At 40.7% G+C, this 22,375-nt stretch overlaps 1 protein-coding gene across 1 annotated transcript; it reads left to right on the top strand.

Annotated features, from left to right (window-relative positions):
• Nucleotides 1-380: 380 nt before the first annotated feature.
• LOC147413947 (uncharacterized) lies at nt 381-21,397 on the top strand. The gene is made up of 15 exons (XM_086476878.1): nt 381-621; nt 3,117-3,238; nt 3,791-3,839; nt 4,116-4,159; nt 4,299-4,957; nt 6,741-6,846; nt 7,131-7,277; nt 7,485-7,545; nt 7,782-7,948; nt 8,031-8,141; nt 9,236-9,347; nt 18,265-18,350; nt 19,962-19,994; nt 20,300-20,397; nt 21,208-21,397. Exons 1-15 carry the CDS (start codon nt 381-383, stop codon nt 21,395-21,397), a joined length of 2,226 nt encoding a protein of 741 aa, XP_086333004.1.
• The last annotated feature ends 978 nt before the right edge of the window (nt 21,398-22,375 follow it).

Raw genomic sequence — 22,375 nt, 5'->3', positions numbered from 1 at the left:
TCTTGGGAAAAGTAATTTCTTCATCAGCTGCTGCAGATTGTTAGGAAAGAAGGTGGGGCCTTCCAGGCTGACGTCCTTCGAGCTGTACCTGAGTATAAAGAGCGAAGGAGAACCGCAGCCAAGAAACTCGGAAAAGCTGTTTCCAGAGACCGCTGGGAATCCAAGGCTGGCTTTATCCTGCAACTGCTATAACTTGCTGCTAAAAAGAGAAGAGGGAAGCTGCACCAAACTCGTAGTGGCTAATTACACTGGAGAATTAAATACAATTACTGTGTTCTCAATGTGAATCTGGAGGGTTTTTTTTTAAAAAAAAAAACACAACGAAATAAGCTTTTTCCCTCCCCTCTTCTTTTTCGTCTTTTTCTACACACACAGTGGTAATGTTGCAAACAGTCTGTACGAGTCCTGAACTACTGGTCAATCAAAACATCAGTGAAAATGAAGTCCATGGCTATAGTCCAAGCCAGGGATCTCCACTGCCTGCAGAAACTGCCAGTCCCAAAAGCAATTTTCAACAGAGCCCGTCGTTGCCAGACTCTGGATTAACCGAATTCAATGCTGCGAGTCCCAAGATCTACCCTCCTCCTTCATGTAAACCTCAAGAGATGCCTGCTCTTACTGGTAAGATCAAATGTTTGTTCACATTTGCTATTTATGCAACTCTACTATCCTGCTTTTGCAAAGCGATGAAGTACACTGACTTGCAACTCCTTTTGTGCTAGCAGAGAGCTGCATCAACAGTAGCACATATTAAGCTTCTGTGGCAATAATATCAAAGATGTACGGCACTCTCTCCTACTCGTGTCTTGTTTTTAATTTGTTGTGGTCTGCTGAAGTCAGAAATTTATTTTTTAAAGGATGCTCAATATTCCTTCATTTCTGTCTATCTCTAGCTTTTTGCTGCTCATTTACATTCTGAATTGCAAGTTTGGTCCTGAATCTAACAGCGAGGTAATAGATATGACCCTTTGAGTTATATGAAAGCGAGTTTGGTGAATCATTGCCTTTGCTGAGGTCTTCAATTTCAAGGCTACATCTAGCCATGTAATCTGATCCATCATATACCATTTTTACTGTGAAATGCCTTGAAAGATTATAATATACTAACAATTTGTTTTGGTTTTTTTATATAAAGCTTTTCAGAGAGGCCTTTAAAATATTCTACAAAGATCACATAATTCAATGTCAAAACACTAGTCTGAAAAAGGGAATTATTCCCATTTCTAGAGCAGTCCAAGAAATAAACCGCTTTTTTTTAGGTCCTAACGTTGTAATTATTCAGTGATAGGTTAAAAATCCAGAAATGCCAGGAGTCCTAGCATAAAACAACAATTTAATATAAATTCAAAATGCACCATTTGCTTCTTGGGATTCAACACCATCCCACTGAAGGGGTCTCAGTCTCTCATTGCCTGGAGCAGGGAAGAGTAACAATATCGCACAACTAGAAACCACATCTTGTGTGGCTGGTTTCCATGCCAATGCTGCCTATTCTGAGACATCTCAAGTTTGGGGAGGTGCACCACCCCCATCTGTTGAGCTCCTACAGTTTTCCTCCACAGGACTTAGCCAGCCAGACTCCAGCAGCTGCTGCAGAGCACACACAGAGATTTTGGTCAAGGAGGAACATCGGCACAGGCAACTTACATTTTACTTAACGCTGACTGCTGCTGTAATAGGAACTGCTTGCCCAAGCTGTATACACCTTTTTCATTTTAGGCTGCTGTGGTGTTTAATCATAAGTGTGATTAAAATCACAAGTGCTGTTTTCATTCCTCATGCCATGAGCTGTGCTAGGAAGAGAAGCTTCTCTGCTCCAGCACGCATTGCTGCTGGATGACTCCTTATTCTCAGTAGCTCTGACTCCCACACTTGGGCTTCTTTGGAGTAGTGGCCTTCTATATGTTGTGTTTTGTGTGCTAGTCAATTGGGAAGATCCTGAACTAATGCAATAAAGCCATAATTTCATAATGACAATATCTGTTACTGAATGCATTCTACACAAAGAAGGTAATTCTCAAGGGGGAGGGGGGACAGCACAGTGTTACCTAAAATGTATTTCCAAAGCAATACATTTAAGCTCCTAATCCGGGCAAGTCTTTCAAGTCTGGGGATTCAAGTACAACATGCAAGAAGTCCCAACACAAACAATTACACAGCAGATTGTTTTGACGAAGACAAGATTTTTTGGGAAACTATATGTATTCTCAAATAACTATTTCATTTCACTACAGAAAATCGTTACTTCCCTTTGAATCACACCACATTGACTTCCAAACACACGAAGAACCATTGGAGAAAGACATTGGTCATAGCTTCACTATGTCATTTCCGGAAACAATTCTGTTCCTTATTGTTCTACTGACATCAATATAACGAACCACAGGACAGGAAACTGCAAAGACATATTTACTGCAACAGATGAAAATTAGAATACAACTATTGGGGGCAGTAATCTAAATGGTGTTGACATATTTCCCAAAAGCAATTGTATATTCTAAGTCACTATGGCACCCCTGAACTGAAGGGCACTGAGAAAAACTGCCAGAGGCCAACCCTCAAGACAGTACATTTATTTCTGCACCACTGAAAGCTCTAAACGAGAAATATCCAACTTCTTTTCCTTCTTTTCTCAACCATCCACCCGAATTTCCTCCTGCATTGCTACCCAGCCCCTATTGTCCTCTTCCCAGCCTCAGTGGCACATTTACACTTGGGACAGTCTCTCCTCTTCCTTTGCTCAAAACTGAAACAATCCCTGCACGCTGGAGTTTGACGACTGCCTTCATGTGGTAATTTGCAGGTTAACTCAGCTCTTTGCTTATGCCCTCAGACTGAAGATCCTACAGCCAGCTTTGTGGGTTGTTTCTTAAGAAAAGAATTCCCTTTGTGCAGCCTCACAGACTGTTGTAGCCTGAGAAGCAATGCATTGAAGTAATTGTTAGGCAGGAAGTAGGCCAGAGCTGAGAAACATGTCGGGTGACATGGAAATTTCCCACAATTGACAATGAACATCAGAATCACAGGCTGTCTCTCATGATGAGCTCGTCCTCACGTTGTTCTATAATAGCCCAAAGAACTATGTTCCTTTAAGCATCATGTTATGACTTTTCCAGACTCTGGACTTAGCTCTGATCCCCCTCAGAAGCGCTACATGGGCGTGAGAGTAAAGATGCCAGTACGGGAATTACTGAGAAAAATTCGGCTTTCTAAAGGCCTGGACCCAGCTCACAGTAAGGTGAGGACTCTTCTTGTCTTTAGAAAGGTTGCTCCTAGAGGTGTAGCATCCTGTCACATGCACATCACACTCCCATTCTGACTGTGTTTTGGATAGGCTACACCTACAGCTTCCGCCTCTTCCATCCACCAAGTTAACGCTTTTGATGAAGGTGGAGAATATACCAAATTTTAAGTGGCCTGTGCTAGCAACACTTCTAAGACAGGGACAGCGAAGAACCCATTTGTGCCCTGGATACTATACATCATCCAATCAACCCAAAGATGGCCCAAGAACCAATATCAATTTTGCTCTAGCAATGCAGACTTCTGAACAGCCTGATAAAACAGCTCAGGAAGCTGGTAGACTCCAAGATACCTGGTCTGTCATAAAGATCTTTATAGCACTGCCATGAACTACCCACTTATAGAAATTTGTTCACCTGCAGTCTGCTGTGCAAAGTACATAGTGTAGGACACAATTTACTTTGTTCGTGTTAGAGTATTTGCCAGTGTTTCATCTCCTTTTATGCACAAGCATCTCAAATTGAGTTGGGTGTTTTTGTCTCCTCAGGAAACCTCATTAATGAAGATGGTAACCAAAGGATCCTCAGGAAAAACAGGTTAGGAAACTCCTCTCTTGGTAGCAGAGCCTCCTTTTCTAGTAGGATCATCACTTAGGTACTGAAAGAGCTGGACCACTTCTCTCCCATGGTCAGTGACCCGTGCTGGTTCCTAGCTCCCCTTAAATTACAGAAGCAGGCCAGCTGTGCATCACCACCACGTATGTGTTATCTATCTGTTGTCTGGCACAAAACCTCTGATGAGAATGTCTTCTGTATGTGTCTCTCCCCCATCCCCAACTAGAAATAACGTATTTCTTCCTTTCTTTCCAAAAGAAAAGAGAAGAGTTCACCCTTATACAGAGAAACAGCTTAGACAGGTATGCATAACACCTCCAACTCTGTGCTGCCAGCCTCCTCAGGCATATTTCATGTTCTATCACTGAGTGGGAACAGGACACTTCATGTCTGATTTCCCTCCCCCATCTTCCACCCTCCCCATTTTTGTTGCTGTTTCAGAGCAAGCAGAGCGTTGGGCAAACACTAAAAGGCTTAGAGGACCTTGATATCCTGGTGGAGGTACTGCAGGAAGATTTGAACAAAAGCCAGTTGAAGAAGGAGTCTCTGCATTCTGTGCCAGACGGCTTTTGGCAGGGCTTCTCCACAGATCTGCAAGCCTCTCGGTGGGAAACTGAAGGAAGCAAGCAGGCAGCTGGTAGCCTGCAGGGAAGACACCACAGCTTAACCAAGTTGCATTCATACTGCTGTTTTAAAGATTTCAACTCAGTATTGCGGGGCGAGGCAGAGATTTCTTTTCATGATGATCAGAAAAACCTGCAACAGACCAACTCATCAGGAATGCTCTCAAGGACAAGCGAGAAAGAGAGTAGCTGGTGGATACAGGATGCATGTACGAGTGCCCAAAAAGATTTCCCAAGGCATTCTTCACAGAACACATCCCCACTCTTTAACCCATCAGGAGACTGTTTAGAGGCGCTTCTGGAAGCTAATACAGGTTCTCCAGACATCAAGGGACATTTGAAGTCAACCCAAATTTCTTTCACGCAGCAGGATCTCTCTGCCATCTCTTTCTTCCAGTTCCAGCTACACAGGGAAGAAAATTTACTGAGAAACATCCCAGCAGACAAACTGCTTGCACCTGATGAAAATGGCAACAGGTCTCAAATTTTTCTGTTGAAATATGTCGATTTCTATTTCTGGGGCATCACTTGTCCTGAGGCTTTGCTCTAACTTCAACTGCTAGTTTTGAGACACTTGTAGCAAAGGATTCCTTGCTCAACGGGAAGCTCAAACTTGCCTGAGTACACACAGTTTTAGGCAGACAGTGAAAATAGAGAGATTCCATATTTGCAGTAGTATTGCCAAAGTACAGCTGACATCAGGACAAATTCAGAATGTTAACAATACTGAAGACTGAGTTGTATATATAGGTACTCACAAAAAAATCAGAATCGAGCAAAACAAGGAATTGCTACTGAAAAAAAAAAGATCGCAAAAGAGATCTTTTCCATGCTGCAGATGCTCTCAGCATAATTACTTGCATTATTAGTTGGTAATAAAAATGGGTGGGAGGATTACACCAAAACATACATACACTGCTAGTCTAGAGAATAGACATCCAAAAAACTGGGAGTGGCTGTTTTGTTAGAAATTAAATTAAACCAAATGTTTTACTGATCCAATTTTCCCTAGAATGGCATGCTTATAGATAAAACTGCTGCTTATAAAAAAAAAAATATCTCTTATTAGGCTCCATACAGTTCAGCTAGCTTGGGGAAGTTTGGTATCAAATCAGATTGACAGCAAGCATGACATAACTTATAAACTGTACTAGTCTTGGTGTTCACCAGACAATCCTGTACCCAATTTGAAGAATGTTTAACCCATGCAGGGAAAGCTAAGCACAGCATTGTCCTTTTCCATGAAGTACCACATTCCACTCAGAATAATGATTTTTAGTGTAATAATAAAATTACAGACTTCACTTTTCAGCAATAGCGTAACTGAGTTGCAATAAGCCACCACTACCTTATTTCCTGCGTATTTTTCAAACAACACAGAAAAAATTCTCACACATGAACCTAATTAATCACAATTAAGAATTAAGACATTTCTACTACCATGCTTATGTAAAATTCACAAGCTAAAATTCCAACAGCCCACTTACTGCCATGAAGTATTTAAACACCAGATTACATGCTCAAAAGAACGTACAAAACCAGGAGTACACACCAAATAAGCTGAGTTCTACTGAATGGTGAACAACACTAGTTACTATGTCAAACACCACCACCCCCCAAGAGAAACCCAAACAGAAACAGCAGTAAATATCAGAGTTATTCAGACATCTTCAAGGATATCGTGTTACAAGACAAGGGGGACATAAATAAATAAATAAAATAAAAGCCTCCAGGAGGAAAATAAGACATGCCCAAATTTATAAGAAAAAAGTATTTTTCAGGATGAAACTCAGGAGAAACACTTCTACTATTTCCAGTAGTTCAGTGAGACTGAATACCCAGAAGAAATTGAGCTCTCCTCCTCCACAGGACTGAATTACAGTTTGGAAATATTTCTTTTAAGTGCAAGACAAGGGCTTCCCTTCTCCCGATTTTTAGGTGTCTTACACTGTTCCCTGTACTGGAGGACACTTGAAGAAGGAGGAGGAAATAGAGATTGTTAGCAAAAAGGAATCATGGAGTAGCTCCTGGAGAGGAGAGGAATGGCATAACAGCAAGAAGTGAGGACCAAGAAATCCTAGCAGACAAAGTCAGCAACTCTATTATTAATATAGAGACTAAATAAACACTTAAATGTCCCAAGACTTTGGCATTTGTGAACCTTAAAATTTCGTGCTTTAAAATACATTCCCAGTGTTGCTTTTGAGTGTTTTAACCACTGCTTTGTCTTCTAATTGTTTAAAACTATGTTCTATTCCAGGCTGCTGCACAAGGCTGTTGCTCAGGGAAGAAGAGCTCTGACTTATGTACTTGCACAGAGGTTTGCATCCCTAAATAAGATCAACGAGAAGGATGCAGAGAAACGGGTAGGATGCTAACTTGCCAAGAATAGGGTCATTTTCTGTCACACGCAAACGTCTTTCAAACCCCAGTCAAGCACCAAGCATCCTTTTGGACAAGGTGTGGCTACTGTCCTTGCAAAGAAGGGAAAACAGGAACAGGGAGGAAGTGATCTGCATAGAGCAAGTATTAGCACAACTGGGAACAGAACCCAGAGTCCCAACTCCCCAAATCATTCTCTAACAAGCATTGTTGTTTTAAAACTGTTTTTGCCTTTCACAACAAGTTTCTCCCACTCTTCTCTTCTTAGACTGCATTACACCTTGCTGCAGAAAAGAACCAACATCTGATGGTGAGTGACCTGATATCCCTAGGAGCTAATGTCAATGAACAGGACAGTTTGGGGAAAACCCCGCTCCACCTGTGTGCAGAGAATGGATATTTGAGAGTTTTAGAGGTAAGTTGGTCATTAATGCTGTACAAAGACAGGTGCAAATATAGAGAAAAGACAACAAATGCTAGTTCTTTCATCTAATATAGACAATGGCTTCTGTACCTGAAAATCAGCTTTGCTCTGATGTGGTCAAAGTAAGATGGAGTTGGGAGAGAAGGGGGTATTCTGGTGCTGCCACAAATCAGGGCTTCTCAATCTTCTTCATTTCAGGTTTTGAAAAACTGCAAAAGCAACGGTGTATTTGTGGAAGTGAATCTGACTGACCATTATGGTAAGAGGAAAAGCTTAACTGTACAGATGCTTAGCATAGACCACAAAATTTTCAGACCTCAGATTTTAGCTAGGCCAAAGAATGTCCAATTTCATCTTTAAAACTAAAAGGTCTAGGAAAGCCAATCAGTCTTAGTAGGGCACCCCATTACAATTAGCCAAGTGTGGGATGATTTACTCCAGCGAGGTGTATGAGCACTGGATTTGTTTGACTTTTCTGTGGTCTGTTCTGTTCAGGTTTAACACCGCTACACTGCGCTGCTCTTGCCCACACTGTCTTAGTTACGGAATCTCAAAAAACTGACATTGGTACAGACATGGGAAGGTTTCTCAGGCTACGCAAAGATCAAATTCTCGAGGGAATTAACTGCTTATTACAAATGGGAGGAAAGCCCGAGTTGCAGGTGAGGATTAGCAGCAGGCTGTTTACTGTGGCCTTGGCTTTTCTTATTCTTTCGCAATCACAGGTTTTGCTGTCGTTTGCAGGTACTAAATTCATGCCAAATTACCACTACCCATTTAAAAATCGAGGAGAACACAGAACTCATGTGTTTGCTTCAGACTTATAAACCTAAGGGACAGAACATTCTTCAAGAGGTAACTATCTGTAGCTACTTTCACACAGGCTCTAGTGTTCATACCCAGGAAACTAACTGCAGTAGCGTAAGCTGTGCCATCCTGTAAACACAGTAGATGATGATCCCAGCCTTGCCCTACCTTGCATAGGGCAGAAAAATCCCCTTTTCAGGGAAAAAGCACTGTAGGAGCTGTTCCCTCGCTTGGTCCCATCCCAGCTCTAGGGACCGCTCTATTTGCTATCATTTAGAGCAATCTGGTTGCGTGAGTGATGCCAGCGTACTGCTCACACCTGTCCCCGATCCAAACTCCTCCTAGCAGCAGTGCCTTCATTTCCCACATTTTACAGCACGCCAAGCCAGTCAGAGGTGTCTCAGAAGCAACATCAGGGGAATTCTTCCTCTGCTGCTAAAGGAATGCTGCAAGCCCAAGTATTGCCACTATATTCAGTTACCTTCAGCAGCTTCTTTAAAGGGAAAGTTTTCTCAGTCCATTAGCACACAGATTCAACACCAAAACTAACCAAACTCTGCATTAGTGGGCCAAAAGATAACCAGATTATCCAGTGGGTATCAGCATTGCTCGCTAAATTTTTTGGTCCAGGGAACAAAACACCAACACTGAAAAGCAGAAGCTTGAGTACTTAACAAAGGACTACACTTCTAGGGTGAAATTCTGTGCTTTTGAAATAATGCAATATCTTCCATAGATTTCTGTATTCTTTTCCAAGGTTAAGCAAATATTCAGTGCTTAAAAGTTACAGCCGTTTTACCTTTACTAGGGTCTTTTTTGACCCTCTCAGATAAGAGTTCCCACCAGTGTACAGGTGCAGAAACTGATAATATAATAAGATTTCAATTAGAAATACAGTCTTAAAGCCATTTAGGAACCTACCTTGATAGTTATGCTCTGTAGGAGACAAAACACAGCAGAAAAAAAAAATCTCAATCCAGCTCATTACTGACTGAATTGTTAAACATGACATCCTCTCTAGTCTTATGGTAAGGAGAAGAGTCTAGGCTTTCCATATCAAAACCAGTACAAGTTTTTTGACACGAAGCTTGCATCACTGTTAATGATGAAAATTTACTGTTCTGGTTTCTTCATCTGTATAGAGCTACAGTTTGCTGGATGCTCCAAGAAGAATGCCCAATTCCTCATCACCAGACAACTTTTCTGAATTTTTTTCCACGTCATCTTCAGACCTCTTTGACATCATTTTTAAAGGTATTTTGTGCTAGGAAATTGATTTTACCTAGTTGGGGTCCTTGTAACTCAACAGCTGTAATGTAGTAGCTAGCTTCAGTACCTTCCCTGCATTGCTGTGTAACAATTAACCATCAGTTCATGTGGAACTGGTAGAAAAGATGCCCAGTGACTTATAATAGACTTTGGATTAAATCCAGAGTCCTGCACAGAATCTCTTCTGCTTGCAAAACTCCTTATTCATCCAAAACCAAGTAGAAAATAGGGCAATAAATGTGTGGCATTAGAAAGAACACTTAGTATGTAGATTGAGCTGAATGTTTGTTGGTTTATTGCCTTCCAGGGAAATGCTGATAAGGCTCGTTATCTGCATCTCACGATCCGATCCGTGTGCTGCAACTGTTGCTGAAAAACAGACAGTTAAAGTCTTCAAATGTATTATAGCTTGAACCAACTTTTGAAAGTATCTCCTCAGTACCCAGAATTAAAGAGTAAACTAATAAATGGGGAAAACCTTCCAGCCAGGTTTCAACAGTATTAGGCATTCAGTGTTAGATGTTCCAGTAAATGAATAGGTCTTAATTTTCTCACAAAGATGAGCACTTATACTTCTCTTTTGAAGTCCATTTGAGTTGTAGATGTTCTACATTCTGAAGCTCTGACAATTTTTTTAATGCAGACGCCTAGCTTAAGAAAAAAATCCTTATATTTTAGCCATTCAGAGCCCAATCTTGAGGGTACCAGCGTAAGATTAGTCTCTACAGTCCAAAGTTAATGTTCAGATGTACTGAAAAATCTCAGGCAAGATGCAATTTTAAACATGAGCTATGGGAACTCAGAATCTGATGGGCTACATCTAATACTTTCTGCAATCTGGCTCTGAATTTGTCCAAGGCTGGAGTTGTCACACTTTGAGGCAGTCTTATTGGCAAAAAAAAATCCCTCCCAAATAAAACATACCCACACACTGTTACCGAGCATGTTTTTTCAACATAAATCGACCTCTTTATTTATGCAATCAGAGTTTGGCACAAATAGTGGATTATAGGTGAAGTCTGGGACAGAAAGTGTTTTGAATCTGTTCCTTTCACTCTGGGTGACCTAACAGAGGAATATACCTTTATAAAATTTAAGTATATAACAACAGTTTACAAGGATCAGTTTTATACTAAGCAATTTTGCAAGTTAGAAGGATAAAAGGGATCTTCAATTATTTTGTGCTGCCAGATATCCAAGTGTTCAGTAGAATTCCTATAAATTAGGTTAAAAATTTAAAAAAAAAAATAGTAAAAAAATTTCTCTTCCCAGACTTAGTATAATTGAATTTTAACTTCTGATTGTGAATTAGCTGGTTTCTATGAAACTTCCCTGTTTGCTACATATGGAGCAATGTACATTTATATAACCTACAAAATGAGTGATCCAGATATCAACTCACATATGTATGTCCTGTTGAAGTACATGGGAGATTTTTCATGTGTAACTGTTGCAGGATCCAGTATTAAGTACTCAGCATGTTTGGGGAATATTTTTTTAATGAACCCTTCGCAATTTCTTCTTGTGAAAAAGGTTACCTTCATCTTATTGGATATCCTTAAGTGTTAAGCTCCAAGAGCTATGCTGCACAACATGAATTAAGTTTTACCGAAAAATGACAGTGTTTACACTAATTCCACTGGGATTTGGGTCATATCCTATGTTTCTTAAGCCCTGAACAGGTAAATAGTACTCTTCTGTATTTTCTCTAGTCTGAATGAGACATGATACTTCAAAAAAATTTAAGTATTTTATGTTAAAAAAAAATTATTATTCACATAATGAGCTGTATAACACTATGGAATATTCATCCATCCTTCCATGGGTGTCCTTCATGTTTTAATCATGTGAAGTTTTCTATTTTCCTCTGATTTTTTTTTTCCTGTCCCCCCATGACCACTCATTCTTCATTCATGTTTGCATTTTAACTCACATCTGTGCTCACAGCACTTTTTATTCGTTTGAAGAGAATTAATGAGGATCATCTAGGTTATTCAGCTTCCATTCGTGTGATTTAAGGATAAGATCCAACACCCATTGAAATTAAAGATTCCTTATTTTCAGTGAAAACTTACCAAGAAATTCTGCATCACACACAGAACGAAGAATGAAGCAGAACAAATAGAGAAGGGCATCACTAAGCATTGTCAATGAAGAAAAATTAATTTGCTTACAGGATACCTTAAAAAAGTGTAGAAAACTACTGTACAAGAATATCAAGTTCTTTTAATCAAATGGAAATCATTCAGGTGAAAGGACAGGAACCTTAAGCTACTAGTATGTGTCATTTATTCAGTATACTCAAAACTGACCTAGCTCGTAAAGTATATTCTATAACAGTTATACATTAACTGCATTTACAGTAGTAGGCATGCTTTACATTGTTTCATTGTTCCTCCTTGTCAATAAATACATTATTTCATGCAGTACTCAACGTATTGACTTTTATGTACTGGTTTAGCCGTATTACTCTAACAACAGAAGTGACTATTATGAAAAGAGCAAATTAAGCAGACTTTAAAAGCTGACAAGTACATAAGGGGTGGTTTTTTTGTTATTGTTGTTTTAGGAGTACAGGGATGCCTGTGCAGAAGCACCATCATTACCAGTAAAAGTTGAGGGGAAGAAGGTGATTTATTTAAAAAAAAAAAAAAAAAAAAGCCTCCTTCTTTTCAAGGCACATTCATCAACCCACTACTCTAACTAGGAGCTAGACAGCTATTCTTTCAATCCACTATAAGATTAATTCTCAACATTTTTTCAGCACTAAAATTTTTGCCTACAATTAACTAATCTAAAATTAGAGAAAATAATCCATGGACCTAAGGAGATTAATTAATATGAGTTTGCTGAAAAAGCTGTAGCTTTTTAGCCATTCACTGTGGGTAACTGCAACAAACTGTTCCATACCAAAAGAAAATAAAAGAGGGGTTCAAATCGGAATTATCCTCCACAAAAGTAACTTGCATTTCTACAGAAAGATTTTTTCTAATAAGTTCAAGTGAATTCTGGGGTGAAGTTGTCTAGCCCAGTGTAAGCTAGCAATTTAGGCAGGGCAGCATTGAAATTAACTCTGTGCTGTATGTACAGTACTAGATAAACCTAGTGATGTTGATGGTTCAGATTAAGGGCTTCTCATCACGAAAGGAAAACCTTCCCTGGCCAGGCAGCTCCTTAACCTAGGCCCGTTACTAGTTCAGGACTACCTCAAAGAAAAGGATACCATTTGCGGAATCTTTAGCTTTACTTCTTTCAGCCCCACACACACTCTGGAAGTCTGCCCACAGATCTTGTTTGACAGTCTCAGCTCAAATCTGTTCAGCAGTGGTAACAGGATCTCAGCAGATGTTACAATACTCAGAATGAACTCAATAGCTTTGCCCATGGTGGTCTTTAAACTGAAGTTTTGAATACATACACATGAACACCAGCCTACAGTTCTGGAAACGTTCCCATGTTCCCATGAAATCCTCTTTCACATTAACTACAGAAACTAGCTTCCGTGTTCAGTCCTGGTGCCAAAAAGGTTTCAGGTCAATGAAGTCCAAGGAGCGAGCTCTTGACCTGAAGACGTGTCCTGTGTTTTATCCACACAGGCTACCACCACTCTTGTAGCAAAGGGAGAGTTACTATTCTGCACTTGTAGCAGAGCATGGCAGAAGCATCCCCAGGACAAAATCTGTCCAGCACAGAGCAGACGTCAGACCTATTCTAAGCTGCATTTGCGTTATTAACCTGGCTCAAAACTTCCCAGCCCTGGGACCTTTTTGAAAAGAGCAGCATGTCTCAAGGTGCACAGCTAGACTGTGGCATGCCTGGGACCAAGCCCTGTGCTTCTGACACCTAAGTACCAGTTATGGTGACCAGGCTAGTATTTGTGGTATGACTCCTACAGCTAATTAATTTTAAACCAGATCACATGCGCTCCCACAAGCTATAGTCACACCTTTGAACTGTGGCACAGGCCATAGTTAGAGAAGCTGCTTTCCTTCTTCACCTTATTTCTTGTCCCGTATGACAAAATGAGTGCCGTTCACTGGCTTACATGGTTACTTAGGTTCCCTGCTCCTTTGAAGATATATGAGCATTGATATGCATAATTATTTTTAATAGCAGTGCAAAAGCTTTCCCACTGAATTAGTAGCAATTCAGTAAAGAAAGATAAAGCATTTCCAGCACTTCTCAGGGATGCTCCTGATCAGGAAAGAGGAAACTCATGCGGTATCTGTTACAGATTTGCATTGGCTTGAAGAAGGCCCTGGGAAGGATGGAAGCTTTACTTTCCTGGCAGGGCTCTCTGATGGACACTGCACGTATTTACAACCAGCGATAGTCACAAGGCCACAGATCCTGTACATAAAGTGAATGACAGAGCAACTGTGGACTTCAATGGATGTACAGACTCATACAGTATTCATGCCAGTTTTCTAGGCTTTCCTCACTAACCCCTTCCATTCAGAGTTGGGTTAAAAGATGTATCTGAGCCAGACCCCTAAAAGCTGAAGTTACACAGAAGACAAGTTGCAAGTTACAGCAAGGGGATCAACAAATACATCTGTTTAAACGGCCTGAGGCAAGGGAACAGGAACTCCGGCCTAGGTGTTACCTCACTAGGACTTTGGCTGAATATTATATCTTCCTCCTACAAAACACATCTTAAGGTTCCAGAGGGAAACAGGACATTGTCACAGATGCTTGGATGCTGCTACTACACAGTGACAAATGTAGCAAGTCCTGAGAACAAAAGTCTTCAATGTTAAGTCATTGAGCTCTACTGAACAGCTTTTCTGGTGCACACATATGTATTTCCACTAGCTTTCAGAAGTTATCAGTAACACAACTACTCAGCATAGTCTATTCTATAGTGCTGTGAAAAACAAAGTACAAGTGTTGCCACGTAGCAGTTCATCTCTATCTACGAGACATACACAAAATAAATTGCAGAGGTGGCAAACAGCATTGCAAAAGATGAAAATATTATCAAAGATATTTTATGGATTAACAAGAAACTGCATGGGAAACACACAGAAGCTCTTCTAGGTGTTACATAAATTCAAAGAGTAGAAACAACACAAGAATAAGAGCAGAGAGTTTCTGTCCCAGATTTTCAGGGGCTTAAAATTCTGCAGGCAGCAGGAGAGCCTCTTACAGAGCATTAACTCCAGAAAGTGTCTTGAGCAAACAGCTCCTGCGGGAGCTGCTTTCCATAGCTAGTGATGGCAGAAATGCTCCGTCATTCTCCTATCCCTCTACTTACGCCAAATGGAATAACAGGACCCAAATTCTTTTCGGCAAAGTGTACCTCAGTCTGGAGGGATCTGACTGCTTTCCAACCCTGTCACCCCAGCCTGGTACCACACCAAGACTGACCACAGCAGAAAATCCACCTCCTGTTTTGTTTTTATCCTCCAAAATGTGCCCTTGAAAACATGCTCTGCCACATATCCACAATTATTTCATCAAAGACTCCCTAAGGCTGCTGGATTTTGCTTAAACAAGATATCATCTCCCAGATCTCAAAAAACTTAGCTGAGAAGCATATGAACTGTTGCCCACTAAAAAAAAAAAAATAAATAAAAAGAAGTTAAACAGAGAACAATGCCATAATTGTAAGTAAAACATATACAAGAAAATAAAATACATTAAAAAAATTCCTTCTAACACACAAACAAAAAGAATTCAATCTTTTAGATGAAGAACCAAGAACAGAGTCAGGGGGAGGCTGGACACTGAAGAAAACCCTCCACAACACTTTTGAGAATTTGGGTCAACAGCTGCCATGCAAGAAGAAACATTGACATTTCCTCTACACCACTCTGCATCCCATTTCCCATAACTCCACATCTCTCTCCATGCAATGACAACCAGGCTGAATTGCAAGCAGAGCTGGTGGAGCCAAGTTTCTGAGCCAAGCAAGAGGGAGAGGCTGAGCTCTTGGCTGATCCAGATTCTTTTAGAACAGTCTCACCCATCAAGTTTCCTGCTTTCTTTGTGGCTAGAGAAACTTGGAAAACAAAAGATTCAATTTAAAACAAGGCATGTTTCTGCAGCTGTGCTGAACAGGACAGATGAAACAAGTTTAGAGAAGGGAATCCCACTGACTGAAAATTGGGGTGTCTCAAGCACTTTGAACAGGGATCATGGCAGGGAGAGGCAAGAAAAAAGGACAGGACACTGTCTCCTGCTCAACCTGGACAGCAGAGCTCTCCAGCTGTAGCAATTGCTATGATCCAGGCTGCCCCAGCCACACACACACACACAAACCAGGAGCTGAAGCTCAATGTTGCAAACTGTTTACCCAGAAGTTTCGCTTGTCCTGAGGATAAGCATGCTATGCAGCTTAGCATCTGGAGGCTGCAGGATCAGCCCTAAAGAAGTCACTTCTGTGTTAAGACAGTCTAAGTGGACTGGAGTTTCAGGCATCCCTACTTGCCCTAGTTGCTTACTTCCATGAGGAGCTAGGCACATGGCACCTGTGCCCCAAGTACCACACCATTGTTTTCCTGTCTTTTTTCCCCATTCCTTGTCCCATGTGGTCTCTAGGAGGAGGAAGAAGTTTAAAGCAAGGTTATCAGGAAACAGTTTTCCTGAAGAAAGATGGTGAGGGGAAGGGGGTTCTGACTGAGCTTCTTGCAATGCCCCAGAAACAGCACTTATTCCTTCTTCCCTGGCTTTCCAGGTCACAACTTTTTATTTTTCATCTGCTTTGAAGCCACTTCACCTTTACTTCAGCAGCGCAGTTTTGGGGTTCACTTGGCTTAGCAGCAGGAGTTTAGGCTCCAATGGATAAAACATCACTTCTCAGGTATAAAAACCCAAGACGACATTAAGCAGTTGATATCAGGAAGGCCCCAGGCACTGCTCTGCTCGATGCTTAGCCATACTTCACTGCTACACCCATGAGAAGCTTGTCTGGGTAGGTCCCAGCTCTTAATTACCTCTATTTGTTATCTCTATCTATCATCACTAGCCAAATGAGTTTACAGAAGTCTTTTTTTTTTTTTTTTGAATAAAACAAGATCTCCAAACACAAATATTGAAATTTGTGTGGTGTGATAAGTACATGCAGAAATCATAACATTATTACCTCAGTAACCAGAGGGTTACTCTGTAATCCAGAATAAATACTCACTTCAGATCTAAAGGAAAGCATGCAGCATGAATTAATACAAAAATCTAGCAGCAGATTTTAAATACTATGATTCGCTTGGTTTGGCTTTGGTTTTAATAAAACCCTCTGGATCCCTCTGTTACTGATGAGTAACTGGTTTTTGAATCCTTCACAATTACCTCTAGGGAGGTATTCACAGCTAACTGGTAGCTAGCGGCACAGAAACACACCATAACCTGCCTTCAAAGGTCTACAGAAAGGCCAAAAAGATTACCATCCTCACAAACCCTGAGACTCAACAAAGCACTTTAAGGTACACAAAGCACAGCCCCCTGAAAATTTCAGTTTTCTTTTTCTTCACCAGAGTCTTATGCATCTCTTTCTGCTCCTTCTATAGAGCTTCTTTAGAGAGCAGGACTGAAAGGTATGTTTACACCTCTACTCAGGCTGTGATGAAGTCACATTTCAATTAAGCAAGAAATATCTGCCTGCTAGAAAGACTCTAGGAAATACCAGTGAACAGAAATTAATCCACCAGGATTTCAAGTAGTTGGACAGTTTCTGATTTCATTTTCTAATGCTTCCAGGTGTACATGTTTTGACTCCTAGTTAACATGACCTTTCCGTTTCACTGGAATTATTACTCACACACAAAGGCAATCCCTTTCCTGATATAGAAAAAGATAAGATTCTACAGAACCCAGCAGTTCTTTGAGTTCACAGCCAAACAGTGTGTTTGCTAAGGTGAAGCATGTACACTACTAAAGTCCATCTTGATGAAATTTATGTGTGCGATAGATGTCGTTTTAATACTGGATTTTTATTTTCTATGTCCACAGCAGGCTATTTCCAACAAAATACTTGTTTATTGTAAAAGAAAAACCTCAGCTATGTTCTCTTACATATTAAATAAAACTTTGGGTTTTAATTCCCTAAGGAAGCAAAAGCCACACACCACTATATTCCCCACATTACCTCCTCTCCCAGAATCAGAGCTCAGCCGCAGAGATGCTAATTTACATCCTCTGATGTTTTAATCCACCTAGCTATAAAACATTGCTACTGCAAAAATACAACTACAAAGTCAAAACAAAACCACCTAGTAACTTCCAGTCTCTGCATTCTCCCTGGGACCTGAAAAAAAAAAAAAACCCAGCAACCTGAGCTCTTTTTGGCCTATATCTTCATTTGTTTCAATTTGAATTGTGATTCAGCTGGCTTTTCATCAGGATTATATCAGAATAACCAGTCTTCAGGTTTTTTGTTTTCCAACACAACAATGAAGTCCCAAGTGCCAGAAGCCTTATGGTCCCCAAAAAGAAGAAACTAGAAGAGCAGTAAGCAGTGAAGAATAAAGAGAAATAAAACAGAAGAGGCATGGAAGGAGGAAGGAAAATAAAAGGAGAACCTTCTGCATGTTGGATCCTTTCACCACTTCAATTTAATGAGCAGTGTTCATTTTTCTGAAGATGACAAATAACCCTACTAAGCCCCAGGTTGTGCTGTCACATGCTTGTGTTTTACGTGGAGAAAGATTCTTTCATCTTTTGCAGGGATTAAGTATATTGCACACCAAAAAACCCACAAAACAAAAAAACAAAATGCAATGAACAAAAAACCCCAAACCATGAAACAAAGAAAATCCAAGCACAGAAAAATGAATACATGTTGTATTTTGCAGCTCCTACTTCTTCAAATGGGAGGCAGGTCTGCAGGAACCAGATGTAAGTCTTCTGGATTTTTCTTCAATTGGGGGCATAAAGTTAACTTCACCCTTCCCTCCCAATTCAGCCTACTGTGATACAGAAAGGGAGCAAAATGAACATTCCGAGTTTGTCATAATATCCTCAACCTGGAGCAAGGTAGAAGGGCTCAAGGTAGGTTGCAGTTTTCAGAGTATTGTCACTAAAATTACCTTGGCTTTGTGCTATCACAGTCCAGCCTTTCACTGGGAGTCTTTAAAACTATTTCAGCGTTTACATAAGCTTCTCTTCAGAAAACATGTATGATTGTAAACCGAGCATTATCTAAAGGTAACTGGCCTTGTTCTGCAGAGGCAAAGGCTACTGAAAACATTATCTAGAGAATAAAGTTTATGTGGAAAAAATAACAACATGGTATAACTATGGAGTACGTTGATCAAATATTTGCAGAACATAAACCACCTGCCACCATGTGAACTCAGCCTTCTCTTTGTTTAGAAACCCCTATTCAATTTTACAGATAAATAAGACCAAAATTTTGCCTGACCGCCTTACTAACGCTAACTAAAACTCCTACAAACATATTGGTACCTACTTATTCAGACACCATGTAATTAAAATAACAGATAATTCTCAAACCCCAATGCCTGGGAAGAAAAATAGCTAACAATAACATGCAGTTCGTAACATGAATCTAGTATAGCATAGACTGAAAACACCAGTGATTAAGTTCAGTGAGAGAAAAAAAATAGCACTCCTAACCAAAACAATTACATGAGTTAAAAAACTGTATGTGCATCAGGGATGCTTTTACTAGTTCCATAGCAGAGAACAGCAAGAGACTGCTTTGCTCTCTTAATCAGAAGCTATTTGAGAAAACTCCAATTTCTGTGTACAGTAACATGGTGTTTTTAGAGGCTGTTTATCCAACAGCCTGCTCATTTTTTCCATCATCTTTAAATATTAAATAGAAAAACTGGAGTTTGTTTTACTCTGTCTCCCCCTCTCTTTTCTGCCCATTTGCTGAATTGAAAAGTCATAAAAGGTCACCATGTCAGCCAGGCCTTTGAGAACGACTCAGGCACTAATTCTTGGTCTTGATTACAGTCACGAAACATTTTATGAGGATATTAAACTCCAGCCCCTGCCAGGAAAATGACGGCTTGACACACAGAGCAACATTATGTAACAGTTCTGTGGAAAAAGTAAGCTGTGTACCTGCTTATAAAAGCAAGCAATCACTAACCTAAGACTCAACAGGGAAAATGTCATCACAAGCTATTTCTTTTTTCTAGACCCATCACCACTGGCCATTGGTTTGCGTAGCAAAGAGCAGTCAGAGACGTGACTATAAAATACTTCCTGTATGATGGAAAGCTACAAACTTCCTCTCATATTCTTTGCTATCAAAGAAACCTAATGACTCAGGGAATCTCTGAGGTCATTTCCACAATGCTATGCATGTTGCATTCGCAAAGGCTGAGCTCTATCAGACCCAGGACAGGGAGGCTTGCCCAACATAATCTTCCCTGGGGGAAAAAAAAAAAAAAAAAAAAATCCAGCACCAGAACTTCTAGACTTACAGTGGACTCTAGAGCCTTGTAGCAGCTGGCTGAAGTATAGATGCGCTGCTGGAGGGAAGGAGCTGAACACAACCACAGAACTACTCACTGCTTTCTCTAGACTACGACATTAGCAGCTGCACAGCTCCAGCTGAACAGAGCAGCTAGATTAGGCAGTCATTCCTCTTTGATCTCCCTTTTGCTCTCCTTCCTCTGCTCACAGATACTGACTGGCAGCAAGATGCTAGTTTATGAGGTAAGAGATATGGATTGAAACCTCTCTGGGAAAGAAAGGAACTGAAATTACATTTCTGTGTGAGTATTCCAGCTCCATGGATGTTGGCTGGCAGATGGCTCTGGCTTTATTGGTGATTAAAAAAAAAAAAAACCAAAACAAAACACAAACCTACAGAGAAGAAAAAGAAGAAATGGTTGCCCTTGATTTGGCAATTACCAGAATTTACTAGGTGTGCTCCGAGAGCAGGCACCAAAGTAAAGCCCTGCAGGGGACAGGAGAATAGGCAGAATCACAGCTAGTTCCTGCATTCCAATCTGTTTTAGGCAGGACCTATGCACAGGATTTCGCCAATGGGGGCAATTCCAGGCATGCTCAAAGACAGAGATCTCTATGCTTGGGGAATGCAAACTCAAACAAGGAGGTGAGTTTAGGCACTTCCAGTATTAGACAGCCACCGAGTGGGAATGTTTTGGACTGTAGTTTAAAGTGCAGGCAATTCAGATCTAAGTAAATACTACTTTAAGACCCAAACTGTTTTAGTGGATACTCTATTGCACATTCCCCTATAAAGCACAACCTTTAACTAGGGACTCCAGCCATTACCGTATATTAAAAAAAGGTATGCCAACTAACCCTTCACTGTAAAACCAGAGATTTGCCAAAGTGGCACCAACAATTTCAGGCAACCTGAATATTGCTAATTAAGATGCGGTCCTAAATTTTGCAAAAAGATAAATAAATATGTCCTCTCTCTGAATGCCTCTCTCTTGCTTCCCATTTTTTTCCAGGCTGACTAGCCAGTGGAACAGTGACTGCTATAAATACATCTGGAAACCACTCATTTATTTTATTGTGTCCCTAGAAAGTCCACCCAACTACAGGTCTTTGAACAAGAGTTATGTGAAAGATATTTAAGAAACACAATATGCTTTTTCTGGTGTCACTGCAGGTACAAACAGAGGATAGCAATGGGAAATGTCATCCAGAAATGCTCTTGAATATTTGATTATATGTTTCACAAGAAAACAGAAGTCTCTGCTAGATACGTGACACCTTCTTCGTGACACATGCAGGTAGGGGGCTGGGATAGTTGCCTTTTATTACAAGGGCAAAGGTTCAGTGCAAGACGTGCCATTAACTCCCTTTGCCTCCATCTCATCACACTCGGAAAAAAACCCTGTTTCTTGTGTGGCACCGAGAAATTTGCCGCTTCTTCGTCCGCCTCGAGAAGAGCGCAAGGCATTTCCCGCAAAGCTGCGGGAGAAGGGACCACGCCAGCTCCCGCCCCTGCGCCCGGGGTCGCGGCGCTGCGGAGCGGCTGCCCCAGCCCAGCGCGCAGCCAGGCCGCCCTCTGCCGGGGGCAGGCGCCCGGCTGGCAGGGCAAAATGCTCTTCTTGGAGAGCGGGGTCAGCAGCTCCTGATGGTTTTGCCGCCTTTGAACGACCCCTGCCCGAAGAACGGAAAAACCGCAGAGCATTCAGAAGCAAGTCCCTGAACTGCATTCTAGGATCTGCCACGGACCTTGAAGAACAGAGGGGACGAAGCAGCCGTAACCAATTACATTTTCTATAGTAAGCAATAGAAAAGACACCAGTTGCTTGACAGTTTTTTGGTTTATGCTCATCAAAACCTATGCAACCTATCCCAAAACCAAAATCCAGCATCTCCCGTACTACCTGATGACCTCCTGTGGTAAATGAGGGTTCACAGACTTTGAAAAATCATGGGACCCTGAAAACTTCAGGTTAAGAAGTACAGCAGCAAATGGTCTATAGTCATAAAAGAAGCACTTATCTGTGCTGCAACAGCCATATTTGACATATAAATTCTTTAGACAGTATACAGCTTCTGTTATATGATCTGCAGGGGAGTACAATAGGCTCAAATAACTTCCATGCATACTTTACACCAATACATTTGCGCGGTTTAACTTTCACTAGCAATTAAACATTTAGTGGCTGAAAGGGAAGCTCTCCTTATGCACTTCTGTTACCCACATTTAGCAACTCAGGCTACTTGGTGCAACAGAGAAATGGCCCTCTTCCTCTTCATTTTCTCTATTTTTTCAAGCTTGCCTTGTGACAATGGGGAAATCCAACTCCAAAACGATGAGGAATGTCAAAGTGGAATTTATTGCAAAAGAAGAGAACAGAATCTGCCAATTTGTCCAGCAGGTACCTGTAGATAATTTACCAGAGATTATTAGCTTCTTTAGAATGCTTCTCAGTCACATACTGCTCAATAAAAACACAGTCAGACTTTAATTTTGCTGAATGCTACAGGAGCTCTTAGATAATCAATTGGGCTTGCTGAAGTTCATATTGTAAAAGGTAAGTAAGCTTAAATAACACATATACAGCATTCAATTTTAATGTAATAAGATTCGCATATCGGAAGAC

The sequence above is a fragment of the Leptosomus discolor genome, chromosome 22 (assembly GCF_034619465.1).
Source record: "Leptosomus discolor isolate bLepDis1 chromosome 22, bLepDis1.hap2, whole genome shotgun sequence".
NCBI lineage: Eukaryota > Metazoa > Chordata > Aves > Leptosomiformes > Leptosomidae > Leptosomus > Leptosomus discolor.
This window is presented reverse-complemented; position numbering and strand designations above follow the sequence as displayed.